General features: G+C 52.9%; 1 protein-coding gene across 1 annotated transcript; it reads left to right on the forward strand.

The window, feature by feature from the left end:
* Positions 1–804: 804 nt before the first annotated feature.
* Positions 805–11,809, forward strand: Otop3 (otopetrin 3). Its single transcript, XM_057773995.1, has 7 exons — positions 805–823; positions 4,981–5,394; positions 5,493–5,629; positions 6,658–6,716; positions 6,984–7,102; positions 9,751–10,571; positions 11,639–11,809. The coding sequence occupies exons 1-7, from the start codon at positions 805–807 to the stop codon at positions 11,807–11,809; spliced, it is 1,740 nt and encodes a 579-aa protein (XP_057629978.1).
* Positions 11,810–12,422: the final 613 nt, after the last annotated feature.

Here is a 12,422-nt window from a genome sequence, read left to right on the forward strand (position 1 = left end):
TGTGTGTGTGAGAGAGTCAGAGATTGAAATGGAGACGTCACAGCCAGCAGGAAGGGAGAGCCATACCTGGATTAGGCTGGGAGCGGTGGCATTTGGGGGAAGAGAACAGTGACACTTAGACTGGAGACATCAGAGGGGAAATACCTGGCTGTCATCACCGTGAGGTCCACAGGTCTTTGAGGCTGAGGGTGGGGGTGATGGGGCAGTGAGACGGAGAGGGCTGGGAGAGGAAAAGAGGAGAACCAGAGAAGACCCCAAAGACTGCCTCCCCTCCTGCCTTCTAATCCCATCTTCAGCCTTGGGTCTCCTCTACCCCAACTTCAGGTTTGATGTAACGTAGAGAGATCATCCCAGGAGGCTGCTTTGGCGCTAGGTCAGCTAGGTAGGGTGTGGAAAAGAGGCGACCTAGACCCGGAAAGAAGAGGGTCCCATTCGTAGCTCAGACACCATAGGCAAGAGCAGCCTGAAGCCAGCAAGTTCTCGGTGCGGCGCGAGGCTGAGGACAAAGCACCCCCACTCAGACCCTGCCCCCGGCGTCCGCCCTGCCTCCTGCCACGCCCTCCCGCGCAGCCGCCTCGCCATTGGCTGCCAGTCTTTTGCCCGAGCCCCCGGCGAAGTAATTAACGAGAGATTAATGAGATTCCCAAAGTCAACAGAAAAATCGATGGGCCTTGGAGCCCAAGCGGCGGCTGCGCAGTCTCGCGGGGGGTGGGGGGGTGGAAAGGGCGTCGAGGCATCTGTCTCAGGGCTCCTGGGGCCTCATCTGAACGGAAGATACGCGCTGCAATTCAGGAGCCCGCGACGATGGCTTCGCAGACCTCAGGTAGGGATCCCCAGCTCGAGCTGGGACCCCCGAGTGCTCGGGAATAGTTGACTAAACCTTCCCTGGAAGCCCATCCTCACATTCACTGCTCCAAAGTGGGGTTCATGAGCCAGGAGCTACAAGGACTGGAAAGAGAGGGGAGAGTGAGTGGGGGGGGGGAGACCCGAGACTGTCTCCTCTGTATCGCGCACCCCAGCTCTGGCTCTGTGCCCATCTTCTCTCTACTTCACTTTCGGGCTCAAGGGTTCTCGCAGCCCAAAGAGGGTGCCCGGACCTGAAAGAATCCAGAAACCTGGATGGATGGTTGGTGTTGGGGCTGCCTAGACCTCTCTCTCCCGACTCGTCTCGGAACGAAATCCCGAAGCTTCCGTGCCTGTGCTCTTCAGCCTCCCACGGAACTGGCCCTGCACTGCTGGCTCCGTGGCCCCGACGGTTCGTCTTCTTTCGTCGCTCGCCTTTGAACGCCATCCATAAACCTGTTTGGTGTCTAGGACCTCCCTTGGAATGGCGTCGTGCCTAGAGGCGTGCCAAGGATGGCTGAGTTCTAGTGGGTTCCAAGCGCATTAGTTCTAGCTCTTTTCCTGGACCCCTTGATGTTCATCCTAATACCTTGCCTGGCTGTGAACTGTTCTTGCCCCTTTGATAACCGCTGGTGGAGCACTGAACCACGGGCGTGGGAGCAGGGGGAACCTTAAAATTCCAACCCTTTGAAGGGAGAGGACCTGGAACTTTGTTCTCCAGGGTCTCCACACACCCCCACTCCAAGGCCTGGAGTCTAAGCGGAAAACTTCAACCTTTCAGTCCCTCTGGGATCTGTAGGGAAGTTCACAAACGTCTACTAGGCGCGGTTCGTCGTGTCTCTCCATGCATCGAATTACTGAATTCGGACAAAACTCCTGTGGGGAGTATCATGTATTCGTTCCTTCGCTTATTCATTCAAGAATGTATTGCGCTGGGGATGTAGCTCAGTGGTACCACACCATCCTAGCATGCAGGAGGCTCTGGAGAGGGAGGCTGTGAGCTAGATGGCCATGCAAGCAAGCGAGCTAGATTTATTGAGTACCGGGCTTTCCTGTTCCGTAGTTGCTCGCTCATTTCACGGATGAACAAGGACACTGACTACAGAAACTAAATAGCTTGGCCAAGATCACAGAGATGCTAAATGCCATCTGGGCTCTGCATCAGTAGGGAGTGGGGACAATGAGGTGGAGCCACCAGAGCTGGCAGAAAAGGAGCAGGGAGGTGTCCTGGGAGCCTTACCTTGCTCAACCTGGGTAGGGAAGGTGGAAAGATAAGCATCTGGACCGCCTCCTCAGCTGCGCCAGGATGGAAAGGGTTAAGGGGCAGGGTCTCTGTGCGCAGCTCTGGCGCTAAAATCCTGCCCCCTCAGGAAACAATGGGGTCCAGGGTGGTCAGGTTGGCTTTTACGACTGTGCTAGATTTAGAGAGGTGAGTGGGAACAGGACCCCTTCTCTGCACTGGAGGAGTCCCAGATCTTGAGGGAACCAGTCCTGAATGGTGCACACTCACACCCACGCTCAGCAGAGGAGTGGCCCAACAAAGTAGCCACATGTCTGCTTGGGCAGAGGGAAGGTTTCCCATGAAGAGGTGGGTGAGCGGCATTGGTGGGAGTTGACAGGCAAGAGAAAAGGCGCCCCCAGAAGAGGGAGCCAAGAGACCACATGGAAAACATGGAGTCCTCTACTTGGGTCTGAATGGATTTGAGGAGCCTGGGGTGTGGCCAGGGGCTTGACAGGAAGGAGGTAGAATTGTTCCCAAGGATGACAGGATGGACTGGAGGAGTAGTGAAACTTGTTTACAAAGTCTTGAAAGGGGTTCAAAGTTTAGTACTTCACTGTCCAACAGAGAACATTGGAAGTTATCAGTCCTCGGTATTGCTCAGGGTGTATGTGGGAAAACAGGGCCCCAGAGGAGCTGTGGTGAGGGACACTGAGGCGAGGGCTTCCTAGGAGGGTCTCGACAGAGGGACAGACAGAGCAAAGTTCCTTAATGAAGATAGAGCATGCTGGGCCAAGCAATGAGCAAGGGATGCTGGGAGTGGCAAGAAGGGGCCCTCACCCAGCCTGAATGAGTCCTGAAGGATCAACTGGAGTCACCAAAGAGGAAGAAGGTGGGGATCATAGACAAAGATGGGGAAAGATAAGGAGGTGAGCAAGAGCAGACGGCATTCTGGGAACTATAGCAGGATGCCGCAGCCCATGGGGAGAGCAGTGGGGGGCTGGGGAGGTACTTGAAGGCAGGAGCAGGAAGCAGCAGCTGCTGCTCTTCCTTGAGCTCTGTGTACACCAGGTCCTCATTAGCACACACTATCTCATTTCACTCAGTAAGGCCCCATAAGCCTTGGACTTTATACTGAGGGTTACTGGCTGTCTTTGCAGGACTCTCAGCAGGAGACAGGCGCCGTTAGCAGGAAGGCTAGTTCAGGAGAGAACAGATGGGCTCCAGACTAAGGTAGTGGTTAATCTAAATAGCCAGGGATGTGCAGGTATGTCTAATCCTAGCACGTGAGAGGCAGAGGCAGGAAAAATGGTAGCTTGAGCTATAGAGCCAGACTATAAAGAAAGCAAGCTAACAAGAGAGAAACCAAGAAGGAGAGAAGGAGATGAAGGACAGGAGGAAGATGCAGGCAGGCAGTGTGAAAGCTGGAATGGACATGGTTGGGATGTGATGGCATGCATGGTCTGGACAAAACAAAGACAAAGTCCAACTCATGTGGCCCAGAAAGCCCCTGGAATTACGAACATTAGAAGCAGGAGATGGGTCAGCACCAACTCAGAGCCCTGAGGCCAGGATGCCTGGAGGCAGGAGCTCTCAGAGGCGGTCCAGGTCGCGGAACAGGGAAGTACACAGAAGCTGTAGAACTATGTCTTCTCTGCTGGAACTCAGTTCCACTGGGGAGGAGCAGGGCCTTAAGTGACCTCAAGGGACAGCACTGCAGCTATTGGGTGGCCCAAGGTTGGGCCTTAGCAAGTGGTGACAGTGGGTGGCCTGAGAGAAAACTTCAGATGAGCAAGGAAATAGCAAGAGACTTTCAGAGGAAGAGTAGGGTCCAGGCAGTGCCCTCTTGCTATGCAACACATTCACAGGACAGCCAAGAATAGACTGGGAACAGACAGAATTTAGGGCAGTTAAAGTCAAGGGCACGGCATGCATGTTGATCTTTACCCATCCCATACACACGGCAGCTTGGCGAATTACAGAGTTTTGCCTCCAAACCTTCATTGAGTTTAAAGATACCTTTTAGTTATATTGGTATTTTTTTTGTTTTTGTTTTTGTATTTTAAGATAGGGTTTCACTGTGTAGCCCTGGCTATCCTGGGGCTCTATAGACCAGGCTGGCCTCAAACTCACAGAGATCAACCTGCCTCTGCCTCCCGAGTGCTGGGATTAAAGGCGTGCGCCACCACCGCCTGACCACTTTTTTTCTTATTTATTTATGAGCACCGGGGTTCTTAGGAGCTAGAGGGGACTCTCTCTCTCCCAGCTCCTTCATCCTTCCTGCAGAAGAAACTCTATTGTGAACCCAGTGGGTGGCATCTAGACCTTGCCTGCATCTCCAGATACTACACTGTACCCCTAATAGAGTATTATTCCAGACCACTGTGTTCCTTCCCACCAAGCCAAAACTCAACCTCAACACAACCCTGTAGGCAATCACACCCCACCATCAGGGAGCCAGCCCCTGCCCTCTTGATTTCGTGAGTGGAATTTCTCTATAAACAAGCAGGCTCACACTGACTTTTGCTGATGAAAAAATCCAGCTCTGAAAAAAATACTCAACGAAAGGACAACACTCAAGTAACCCTTGGTGACTGGACGAAGCTATTATCACACTTTAAGACGAAGCATGGAGTTAAGAAGTGAGGTGGCCCAGTCATGGGTGGGGAGGGAAAGGTAGCTCTCGATCTTTATACTCATGTGCAGCATGGAGGACTTCTGTATATATACCTTGGTCTCTCTCAACCTTGAGTCCCATAAGGGATATGGGGCAGCTCCAGTGTCCCAGCTAGAAGGGCTTCATAGTATGCTCTTACCACACAGACGTTAGGAGCTGGGGTGGGCTCCAACACAGGTCTTCTCGTGAGCCGATCTCTCTCTCTCTCTCTCTCTCTCTCTCTCTCTCTCTCTCTCTCCAGCCCCTGCTCAGGTCACACCCGTGTCATCTTCAGAAACAGAGACCACCGAAGCAGCATCTACCTATGACCAAGCAGACATGCCAACCAATCACACAGGGCTCCCATGCCCTCCAAAGCAGAAGTCCTGGCTAGCACGGCATTTCTCCCTGCTGTTGAGGAGAGACCGACAGGCCCAGAAGGCCGGGCAGCTCTTCTCGGGGCTCCTGGCCCTCAATGTGGTGTTTCTGGGTGGGGCATTCATCTGTAGCATGATCTTCAACAATGTGGCTGTCACTCTGGGTGACGTGTGGATCCTGCTGGCCGCGCTGAAGGTCCTCTCCCTGTCGTGGCTCCTCTACTACGTAGTGGGCACCACACGGAAGCCCCACGCCGTGCTGTACCGTGACCCTCATGCAGGACCCATTTGGGTGAGGGGTAAGCACTTGGTGCTAGGAGGGTGGAGAGGGCTGGGGAGGAGAACCTGTTTGGGAGCAGGTGCCTGTGCCCACCACCCGCCCATCCTCTCCTGCCAGGCTCCCTAGTGCTCTTCGGCAGCTGCACTATCTGCCTGAATGCATTCCGCATGGGCTACGATGTGAGTCACATTCACTGCAAGTCAGAAGTGGAGCTCATCTTTCCGGTCATTGAGATCATCTTCATGAGTGTCCAGGTGACGGGTCTCCCCCATCCCCATACCTCCAGGGACACAGACCACTCAACCTACCCTAAAACCAGCCACAGAGGCAACGTCTCCATGCTCCAGGGTGTAGACATACACCACTCATAGCTCACCTCTATGCACCCACACCCACACAGCACTCCTCTGCACGTGTGTGCCTCCACACATACCTGTCGACACCTACAAACACCTTCGTCTAGATGTGCCTGCATGTTCTTATACCCAGCTCCCAGATTACCCCGGCTTCTCCATCTATTGAGTCTCTACTATGCTGTACTTACATCACCCTTATTTTCCTCACGAGGTAGGTATCTCCCCTTCCCCAAGCAGTGGAGACTGAGGCCCTTTTCACAGCTGAGTGGGCTACAGTCCCGGGATGCTTACCACTGGCCCAGTACTGCATGGAAAAAGGAAATGGCAGAGCCAGGATTCCAACCTAGGCTTCCTTATGGAAGCTGCCTTCCCTCCATTGCATACACACACACACACACACACACACACACAACTGAGGTGCTCACCCTATGTATCACCACACCACACACACACACATACATACACACACACAACTGTCGTGCTTACCTATGTACCATCACACCACACACACACACACAACTGACGTGCTCACCTATGTACCACCACACCACACACACACACACAACTGATGTGCTCACCTATGTACCACCACACACACACACAAAACTGAGGTGTTCACCCTATGTACCACCACACCACACACACACACACACACCACACACCCCCAACTGAGATGCTCACCCTATGTACCACACCACACACCACACACACACATATAGCTGAGGTGCTCACCCTATGTACCACCACACTACACACACATACACACACAATTGAGGTGCTCACCCTATGTACCACACCACACACCACACACACACACACATACACATACAACTGAGGTGCTCACCCTATGTACCACCACATCACACACACACACACACAAAACTGAGGTCATTAGCACCTGGGCTCAAGACCCCCGTCTCTTCCAGACATGGGTGCTGTGGAGGCGCTGCAAAGACTGTGTTCAGGTGCAGACCAACCTCACCAGGTGAGACATCCTCCCAGCTGAGTCTTCTGGGGTGCTCTGTTTCCACCACCCTCCAGCTTCCCCAGACAGGAGGGACCTGAAGCTGCGGGTTAGCACAGGCTACATTCCAAGTGACCCCTAAGGGCTCCTAAAATCCTACCACCTCTGTGATCTACTTCTGAGACTGAGCAGTCACCCCAACAGTAGAGAACAGTGAGGAATGGGGCTCTGGGAGCTATCCAGGCTGTGTAGGCCGTGTGTGTGAGCAGAATGTGGCCCTTCCTCCAGGTGTGGCCTCATGCTGACCCTGGCCACGAACCTGCTGCTGTGGGTTCTGGCTGTGACCAATGACTCCATGCACCGTGAGATTGAGGCCGAGCTCGACGCCCTCATGGAAAAATTCTCAGGTACAAGGGGACCAGAACTTCCACCCATCACATTTATGTATGCTCATGTGCGCTCGCGCGCGCGCACACACACACGTCAACTAGGGAGGCAACACAGTTATGAAGTTGGGAGCACACTCAAGGCCAGGTCATTGTTAAACAGAAAAGTGTGGGCTGCTGTAGAGATGGCTCAGTCTATAAATTGTTTCTCACACAAATAAGAGGGGCCTGTGTTTGTTCCCTGGGAGCTCACGTGTAAAAATCTAGCATAGACAGGCACTGTGGCCCAGTTCTTTAGTCCCCATAGTATTTGGGAGGTAGAGGAAGACAGATCTTTGTGAGTTCAGGGTTTATGTAGTGAGTTCCAAGCCAGCTAGGGCTACACAGTGAGAACCTATCTTAAAAAAAAAGAAAAAGAAAAAGAAAAAGAAAGAAAGAAAGAAAGAAAGAAAGAAAGAAAGAAAGAAAGAAGAAAAGACCATGCAGACAGATCAGTCCCTAGGGCTCACTGGCCAGGCATTCTAGAACTGTCAGCTAATGAGATACTGCCAAAACAAACAAACAAACAAAACAAAAAAACAAAGCAGATACTTCCTAAGGGACTACATCCTCTTGAGTGTCTTCTGGTTTGTATGTGGATGTGCACACATTTACATGCACACACACACACACAGTTCATTGTGTCAATGCACACCATACACACACACACACACACACACACACACACGCTTCATTGTGTCCATGGTCCCCTTCATGCTCCATCAAAAACTGGCACTTGATGTCCTAATCACTGCGGTCACATTGCCAGCAGCAAACCAGCCACTGATCCTGGCTGAGTGGATCACTGAGAAGCCTTTCAGGCATGCACCCACCCATGCCATTTGCATTTTCCTTGTAAGAGACTAAAACTCCTCTTTGGGGCTGAAAGAAATGCTGTCCTAACGCAATCTTAATATCTAAACATACCAGGAGGGGAAAAAGACTTGTGGATAGACAGCTCTCTCCAAATCATCCGGTCTGGCTAATCCTGAGTGTGGATAGTCTGCCCTTTGAAGCAACATCCCATAAATCCACATGGGGAGCACGCAGTCTGTGGGATTCAGCCACACCTATGTGTCTGCCCCACCCACAGGCGGCATCATAGCCTGTGTGCACCAGCTCTCATGGATTCGCACACCCAGCGCGTGAACCATGGCATATCTGTATGTTGTGGCCTTCCCTTACGTTCTGTTTGCACTTTGCACAAAAAGTGCAAAAAGGAAGCTTGGGTCCAGTGACGTCATGGATGTGTGTTTGTATGTCTGCGGCTATGGGTTGGAACAGAGCCTCATTCAGGCAGGGCAAGCGCTCTACCACTGAGCCACACCCAGAGTTTCAATTCATTATTATTGGGCAATTTCTGGAGCTCAGTGGCCTGTCAGTTTAGCCAAAGCACCAGGTTCAGTGAGAGACCCTGTCTCAGAACATTGGGTGGAGAAGCAACTAAGGAAGACAAATCAACATCAAGCCTGCACACACACACACACACACACACACACACCAAATATACGACATAGTGATTACGTGTTTCTGAGGCAGGTTAGCCAAGGCTAACCCAAATTCCTCATCCTTCTGCCTCAGTTCCCCAAGTGCTGGGATTACAGGTGTGAGCTACTATTCCAAGTTTAAGTTCTTGTTTGTTTGTTTGTTTATTGTTTTTGCAGTATAGGGGTTCAAAATATACTGGCAAGAGCTCAGCTACAAAGCCACATTCCTAATCCTTGACTTTCTGAAACAGAGGTTAACTGTGTAGCCCAGGCTGGCCTCAAACTTGAGATCCTTCGGCCTTGGTTTCCCAATCTCTGGAATTGCAGGGATGTGTCACCACACCTGGCACTTCGGTTAACACTCTTTTTTTTTTTTTAATAATTTATGTTGTTGTGTATTTGGCTATTTATGTGTGAGAGTCTATGCACAAGAGTGTGGGTGTCCACAGAGGCAGCAGGGAACCTCTGATCCTGAGGAACCTGAGTTATGGTGGTCGTGAGCCCCTGATGTGGGTGCTGAGAACTGAACCTGGATCCTGCAGGGACAGCCCACTGCATGATCTCTGACGCCTCTGGTAAAGACTCTCTTTTGAAATGACCTTGAGGTTTTCCAGTTGCTTCCCAGTGGTGGCATTCGGCTCTTTCCCTCTCCTCTGCTTTTCCTAGATGTGCAGCCCAAAGTCTGACTTGGTTTCAGCTCAAGCATTTTGGCACCCATGAGCGCAGTGAGACCATGCATTCACCCAGGGGCATCGACTTCTAGTTACCCCGGTGTGTCATGCTGAGACAAGTCACCGCATTCAGGTGTGGCAGCCCGGTTTCTTATTGCAAATGACGGGTTTGCTCTGCCAACCGAGCGACATGTGGAGGTGATGCTTGGAGTCAGGGAGAGCATGCCTGCAATGCTTTGTGAAAGTTTGGACCTGGAGTCTCGAATCCCTTTGTAAAACGGTGATCATTTTGTGATTTCCAATCTCTATGCTCCAGCCTCAGATGTTTCCACATCTGTAAAACAAACATCTGACTGGGTCCTGTCCGAATCCAGTCTGCTCCAGGAGGGGGGTGAGAGTGATCGTTGGCACTAGGGTTTCCAGTGCAGGGCCTGCCTGAGATGCTGTCTCCTCCTGCCCTACCCCCTCTCAGGTAACGAGACGAACACTTGCATGTGTCTCAACGCCACGGTGTGCGAGGTCTTCCGGAAGGGCTACCTGATGCTCTACCCATTCAGCACAGAGTACTGCCTCATCTGCTGTGCGGTACTCTTTGTCATGTGGAAGAACGTGGGCCGCCGCCTGGCAGCCCACTCGGGTGTCCATCCCAACAGACCACCCTTCCGCCTGCACGGGGTCATCTTTGGGCCCCTGCTGGGGCTTTTGGCGCTGGTGGCTGGTGTGTGCGTCTTCGTGCTCTTCCAGATCGAGGCAAGCGGCCCCGAGATAGGCCGCCAGTACTTCACCCTCTACTATGCATACTATGTGGTCGTGCTGCCCACCATGAGCCTGGCGTGCCTGGCAGGCACAGCCATTCATGGGCTGGAGGAGCGAGAACTGGACACACTCAAGAACCCCACCCGCAGCCTGGATGTGGTGCTGCTGATGGGCGCTGCCCTGGGCCAGATGGGCATCGCCTACTTCTCCATTGTGGCTATTGTGGCCACCCGGCCACACGAGCTGCTCAACCAGCTCATCCTGGCCTACTCCCTACTGCTTATCCTACAACACATCACACAGAATCTCTTCATCATTGAGGGCCTGCACCGCCGCCCGCTCTGGGAGCCTGTGCTCCCGGATGCAGACGTGATGGGGAAGCAGGATGCTGAGCTGCCCCGCAGAGGCTCCCTGCGGGAACTGGGCCAGGATCTACGGAGAGCCTCAAGGGCCTACATTCACTCCTACAGTCACCTCAATTGGAAACGAAGGGTGCTCAAGGAAATCTCGCTCTTCCTCATCCTCTGCAACATCACGGTAAGTATCTGGGCAGAAACTCCTGGGGCGTGGGGGTGGTCACTCGTCTCTAGCGCGCTTGATGCTGCCTGAGAGCCAGGAATATCTCCAGCAGCTCCCTGCAAGCTGCCTGGCATGAATTCATGTGCTCAGCACACAGCAAAGCCCTCTTTACAAATGTGCGCGACTCTGACCCCCAGAAGCTTTCGGTCTTGATGGGGAAGGTGCCAGGGGGCCTGTTCGAAAATGACCACTGAACTCGTCATATGTTGAATTCGACTAGAAGAGCAGACCAGAACTATTCATTTTCTATTAATCCCTAATGGAGTCAGAGGACGGCACTGGTCTCTTAGCATCTGCTGGCTGCTAAGTAGCCGGCCCAAAGGTCCATGCGCTCTCTCCACACCTCCTCTAGTCATCAACACACCTCCAAATGACAGGCAATGTTGCTGTCCGTCCCCCTCCCCTTTGGACAAACTGGAGCGTATGTTGTCTGTTCAGTCCCGGCTCTCACGGCCTGTAACTGGCAGATATGTGACAGCTCAGGGTTGTTTAGCTTGAAACACACCCCAGATGTGAAACAGCTGGGTTAGGCCGAGAAGAAGTGATAAATTGGCTTTTAACTGTGTCATGAGTTCAATGACGGAAGCCTGTGTCCCAAGAGCCAACGTGTGTTTCTGGAAGGTGGACAAGGTTGATCTGGGCTTTGGCAAACGGGTAAAATTCTCACAGGAGAGCAGGACGGGATGCAGGTGGCTATAACTAGCAGAAGTAGTAAAGCCTGTGCTCGGGGCTTAGGGCACAAACAGTCCAACTTGGCAGTGTAGAGTGTTGGCTGAGAGGTCCTGCCAAATGCTATGTATAAGGCAACCCTCTGGGGCTCAACCAGGCCTCAAGCAAGCCAACCAACATGGCCATTACTTTCTGTGTCAGGGGTAAGAAAGACATCAGGGGTGGGGACCTTGCTCTGAAAACCCCAGAATGAATGCTGGACCAACTGCAGGGTCCAGGTCAGCCTCACATGAACTAAGCATCTTAAGTTTTGGGAGAGCCCCTCCCTCACCCAGCAGCCTCCTCTCTCTCCCCAGCTGTGGATGATGCCCGCATTTGGCATACACCCTGAGTTTGAGAACGGGCTGGAAAAGGATTTTTACGGCTACAGGACCTGGTTCACCATTGTCAACTTCGGCCTGCCTCTGGGGGTCTTCTATCGCATGCATTCTGTTGGGGGACTGGTGGAAGTCTACCTGGGGGCCTGAGTGCCCAGCCAAATCAGCCACAGCAGAAGCCCCGGAGTATCAAGGCAGAAGAGGAAGCGTGGCCTCTCTGGGCAGATATATCACATGAAGGGGTGCGGACACCTTCCCGGAGTTCCCAAGTGATCTTTCCTCAGCCTGACTGGGGGGGAGGTACCACCCGGAGCTCAAAACCAAGGGCAGGGCTTGGAAGTGGAGCCTGGCCACAGCCTCTTCGCAACAGCCCATGTAGTTAGGGATGTACGCAGGTGACAGGCAAAGGCTACTATCTGTGAGGGTCAGTGTGAAATCATGGCGACTAGGGGCTGGAAAGGGGCTGACTGGTCCTATGGAAGGGGCTCCTGGACATCCTGGAAGCTCAGAACTCCTACTGGGAGCTGAGAACCCAGCACTCCGAGCTTGGCAGGCAGCCCCGCCCCTCTCCCCCATCTTCTAATGAGCTCCTTAATTAGCTGCCGGGCAGGGCTCAACAGCTCTTTCCTGCTTCCATAAACCCTGTTTGCTTGATCGATTCCATTCAGCCTCTGCGGCATTTGTTCCTGGAGACAGACCTGCCACTCCAGGTGTGGCCAACAGAATGGTCCTCTCAAGCAAGACAGTCCCGTTCCTCAGCCAG

This window comes from Chionomys nivalis, chromosome 7 (assembly GCF_950005125.1).
Source record: "Chionomys nivalis chromosome 7, mChiNiv1.1, whole genome shotgun sequence".
In the NCBI taxonomy this organism is placed as follows: Eukaryota; Metazoa; Chordata; class Mammalia; order Rodentia; family Cricetidae; genus Chionomys; species Chionomys nivalis.

Coding starts and splice junctions, on each gene's coding strand:
- Otop3 (XM_057773995.1), top strand. Junction 5,395..5,492: donor AGGACCCATTTGGGTGAGGG/GTAAGCACTTGG, acceptor CTCTCCTGCCAG/GCTCCCTAGTGCTCTTCGGC. Junction 5,630..6,657: donor TCATCTTCATGAGTGTCCAG/GTGACGGGTCTC, acceptor CGTCTCTTCCAG/ACATGGGTGCTGTGGAGGCG.